Source organism: Apaloderma vittatum, unplaced genomic scaffold (genome assembly GCF_000703405.1).
Source record: "Apaloderma vittatum isolate BGI_N311 unplaced genomic scaffold, ASM70340v1 scaffold996, whole genome shotgun sequence".
NCBI classification, from domain to species: Eukaryota; Metazoa; Chordata; class Aves; order Trogoniformes; family Trogonidae; genus Apaloderma; species Apaloderma vittatum.
This window is the reverse complement of record NW_009723202.1, coordinates 5,949-10,919: the sequence shown is the minus strand read 5'-3', so window position 1 is coordinate 10,919 and position 4,971 is coordinate 5,949. Positions and strand designations below refer to the sequence as shown.

General features: G+C 39.2%; 1 protein-coding gene across 1 annotated transcript in view; it reads right to left on the bottom strand.

Moving 5' to 3' along the window:
• The window catches only part of PTPRB (protein tyrosine phosphatase, receptor type, B), a 39,888-nt gene extending 35,634 nt beyond the window's left edge, over nt 1–4,254 (bottom strand). Inside the window, exons 1-3 of the mRNA XM_009872007.1 lie at nt 3,915–4,254; nt 3,313–3,570; nt 1,348–1,611 (exon numbers count right to left, since the gene is read on the bottom strand). Coding sequence (XP_009870309.1) covers nt 1,348–1,611; nt 3,313–3,570; nt 3,915–4,254 — 862 coding nt within the window. The remainder of the gene's footprint in view (nt 1–1,347; nt 1,612–3,312; nt 3,571–3,914) is intronic.
• Between the last annotated feature and the right edge of the window lie 717 nt (nt 4,255–4,971).

Sequence of the window (4,971 nt, the reverse complement as noted above, 5' to 3'; positions counted from 1 at the left end):
TAGGCCACAAAGCTTCCCCTCAACTGACTGTTTTCAAAGCTCTTGGTATCTATGGAAAAGTCAAGGGAAGGAATTGCACATGATAAGCACCCTTGGAAATGAGACTTCTAGATGCTCAGCTTTGAAAGTACTGGGTCTAGGTCACAATTTTCGGGATCAGTGGTTTGAATGAGGGCCTGAAGCTCTCCCTTCAGGTGGAAATGGTAATCTTAAAGGTCTTTAACGGCAAGCTAGAAAAACAACAGACATGTAGTTAACCAGCACATCTTTGTGCTTACTAGACCTGAAAGGCTTTTCAGGTCTCTTTCAGCCTGCAATGAGAATGGGGTAGCAGCTAGGTAAGTCAAGGATGTGCCTTTCACATGAGATACTTAGTTATAGATTATAAATATTTTCTAAAATAAATACTCTGCTCTCTTTCACACATTTCCTATGTTTTGGCTCAGAGTCTACTGCAATTTATGTACGTACTTTTCACCCACTTAAATGTTTTTTCCCATCTACATGCTGCCTGGGAGAAGATGACATGCCTTTGTGGCCAGTAATGCTGTAGGAGAATTACACCAGGATTTTTCAGGTTCAGAACTCATACAAGAGATACCTGAAAGAAAATTATACTTCTGAAACAAGATAAACAAAACATAGCAGCCTCAGTAGAGTTGAGTTATGTGCTTTCCCTAATCCATGATGCTGGTAGCAAAGAAAGCTGAGACCTATTCTTTTTCTATTTGTAGACTTGTGTCTGGAGCAAGGGATAATATTAGACCTTGCAAAATTACTTAAAAATTCATTAACAATTTGACTACATGCAGACTTCTCCGCAATACAACTCATTTCATAGAATCATAGAATGGCCTAAGCTGGAAGGGACCTTAGAGATCATTTTAATCCAGCCTCCCTGCCGCCAGGGACGCCACCTCTCAACTAGATCAGGCAACACATGGGGACCGAACAGGAATCGAACCCGCGACCTTAGCGTTGTTAGTGCCATGCTCAACTGACTGAGCTAACCGGCCATGTACTATGCTGAGTCGAATTCAAGATAACAAAGTTGGTCAGAAGTGCAGTTAGCGTGGAACAGTTTTGTAACAGACTCCCCCAACTATAAGGTTCAAAATGCATTATTGTTTCCTGCTCTCAAGCTCTACCGGAGCTGCTTTTGGCTGCCAGATTAACTGTTGCTGTAAAGTCAGGAAGGGATACTCCCGGAACAATATTGTGCTCTTTATCTTATTTTGCCTGGAATCCAAAACCAAATCATTTTTTCTCCTATGATGATTGTCTACAAGGCCAATGTAGGCAAAAATAGCATCAGTTACAAGGTTCTTGCTGAAGCAGAAGACTTACATGTCCTGCCAGTTGCCATCCGATCAGTAAACAGCTCACCACTGATTGTGCGGGCAGTAACCTGATAAAGACGTCCTGGAGTTAGCTTGTCAAAGTGAGTCTCTGTGACTGGTGGTTGTAGAGTTTTGACTTCTTTAATCGACCCAAGATGAGACAGGGTGATATTATAGAAATTGAGGTTTCCTGAAGGTCTTCTCCACTTAACTCTTAAAGCATCTGAGCTGTCACTGTTAGTCACTGTCAAATCTAAGACTTCAGCTGGGGCTAAAAAAAGAAAATAAGAGAATAAAATACTTTCACCACATAACATGTAAGACCTGCTGCCTCCAAACTGTGATAACTATTTGCTTTTGAAGAGTTACATGAGATCGAGTATGAATGATTGTGCCTGAACAGTGAAAGGGCAAAGTTGGGTCACAGCGAAACTTAACTTGTCCCCATTTAAGATATTTTACTGCTGAGAGTGACACCTTTTACAATGCCCACTCTTGTCTCATGGAACAGAAAATCTGTCAGCAATGTTTGCACACACACTAGTCATTCTGACTATAAAACAAACCAGGCACATGCTCCTAAGAACAGAGAAGCCTGCATATATTTTGTTAGAGGTAACACTAGAGAATCATTGGAGCTATGCCTAATTTACATCAGTGTAGAAGGGACTGGAATCAAACTCCTTTATTCAAATGCTCCACCTCCAGTATCTTTATTTCTCAGGCCTAGGACATACTAGGTACTGAAAAGGAGGATCATGCTGCAAGCTAGACAGAGTGCTTTTATGTTCTGAGAAAACCTGTGAGATTTAAATTTTTCGCATGCCACAACAGGAAGAAATAAAACAATTGTGAAAAAATAAAGTGAAACAAGAATATAGCCCCCAGAATAGAAAGTTCTATGTGACAGCATTAATCTGTGTGCCCTAGACATCACAATATTGTCCACTTAATATTAAATTATGTTTCTGTAGGAGAAGATCTCTAAGATCTAGAGATGATCTCTAAGGTCTCTTCCAGACTATGTCATTCTATGATTCCTCTATGAAACTGCACCTTAGAATTCCCAAAAATCAAAGAAAATAAGGCATGACTGGTTTTGCTTACATGAGCGTTTTAACCACTGGACTTCAGTAGGATGTCATCTTATCTTTCTCTCTATGACCACAGGACCCCATCCTGGAAAAATGGCCTGAAAAAACAACTTCATTTCTAAAACTGGGGTTCATAGAATCATAGAATCATAGAATGGCCTAGGCTGGAAGGGACCTTAGAGATCATCTAGTCCAACCTCCCTGTCATGAGCAGGGACGCCACCTCTTGACTAGACCAGGCAACACATGGTTCTGTGAATCAATCCTTCTCTGTGGAAAAAACCCACCAATATTCAATTTTCAAGTTCTTAACCTCCTCTCATTTTTTTTAACTTCCTTTTCAGAAGTGCAGCTATTTTTCAATCCAGAGAAAAAAAGTCACAGAAAATATTTTTCTTGCGAAAATCACAAGTACTACATCTCCCATCAGCTAAAGAAGAATGACGGACTTAAATTGTCTTCAGTACTGTGAAATAACCAGACTACAGATCGCTTCATTTCACTGAAGAAATTCATACAGGATTCAGATTAATCTCTTTCAGAGGTAGGAGGAGATGCTAGGGCACTTGGCCTCAGATTGTTAACATCTAACTTTACGTATTTAATGGAGCTGCCAACATTAAGCAGTGCGGCTAAGTGAGCTGCTGTCACCCTACAGCTAATTTAGCTGCTAACTTTGCTGCAGTGCTCGCTTAGGGAGCTAAATAGGCTTATGGTGTCTCTAACTCCCTCTATAGCCTTTGGAGAGAAACTTCTGCCATGTGTAATTCAGCCACTGTTGGAACACAAATCATTTATTACTCTGAAAAATGTTCTGTATGACCATTAGATGATGGCTTGAGCTTCTTGTTCTGCTGTGATGAATTCTGAAATCATACCTGTCCTGACTGTTTGGAAATTGCTGCTCTCCAAGCCTGCAGCCTGCGTTATGACAGAGAGGTTATACAGGTGGCCCGCTGTAAGTCCTGAAAAAGTGTAGGAGGTCAGAGGATCTTCTTGGCGAACCTCATGAACTGGGACATGATTATCCAGTAACACCAGCCTGTAATGATCCACGTGCCCAGAGCCAGGAGACCATGAAGCATAAATAGTGTCTGTCTTGACACTGAACTGAATATTTTTCACAGGGGATGGCACTGTTGGAATAAAAACCCATATGTTTAAGCCCTAATGGTTACCTCTAGAATTTCATCAATTTTGAACAGATTTACTTTTGAAATAGGTCTTCAGAGTTAGTAAAAATCCAACCCCAAATTTATGTCCAAATATACCGTAAGAGTGTGTCTCTCCATTCTTATCAAACAATTCTATAAGCTAGTCAGAGACACACTTTTTTTAAATTTCTACTTATAATCAACAGATATTAACACATATATACTTGCCAGGTACAAGAATAATATATATTTGTCAATTTCAAAGTGCATAACTGAAGAATAACCTAAGTGTTTTAATTTAGATGAACTATAATAAAAAGTCCTACCAGTAGATGCATTTATGTGAAGTTCTGGGGTACTCTTATTTCCAGCAACTGCACTGAGGACAATGTTGTATTTATTTCCAGGGATGAGACCAGAAAAAGTATTTTCTGTTTTTGAAATTCTTCCTGGTACAGAGATTTCTTGTATCTTTTTATTATCATGATCAAATAATACTAGGTTGTACAAGTCCACCTTTCCCGGGGAAGGACTCCACTGCACTTGCAAGCTTGTGAGTGTAGTTTTTTCTTTATTAACTTCAAAATGAGCTGGTGGTAAGGGATCTGTAGTTAAAAAAGCAAACACAAATAAACAACATAAAGTGTAAACTAGTATTCCTTGCATTTAGATTGTCTGAAGTTTTACACAGCAGCACAAGAATCCTTTCAAAACTCTCCATTTGTCACCACCATGCTACCAACGCTTTTCAAAAAGTCTTTTTCTTTCCACTTACAATCACTGTATCACTGAAACCTGTCTACAGAGGAGTCCTGCAGAATTCAGAAATGTTACTTGTGTATATACTTGTGTACAAGTTGTGTATATACTTGTGTGTATCCTTAGGTACAAGTTGTGTATATACTTGTGTACACACTCACACACACACACATACACACACACACAGAGGTAGAAAAACACTTCCAGTTGTGGATGTATACAACAAACCTGGAAATCTGCTGATAGCAAAACTGTAACAACTTTCATAAGAAACAGCAAACCTGAAAATCCAGCAAATCACACTCAATGCCTCAGTGTATCGTAGCTTTACAGGTACAAAGGTACCAGTGGCTTTCATTTTCTAGCACTTGCCAAACACTTTGTCTCTAATGGGCATAAGCATTTATACAGTTTTAAGGGTAACTTCAACCACTTCCAGCAGATTTCAATAGAATAGGCTTCTGCTCTGCTGTAGTACTGTTCACATAAATTTAAAAAAACCTCAAACAGTACACTGGATAAACTTTTAGGAACTATATTTAACTGGGACTACTCTGAGAAACTCTCAGCATTTATTATGGTGTTTATGAAGGAGCTCTCAAGTACAATCATCTGTAAAATACC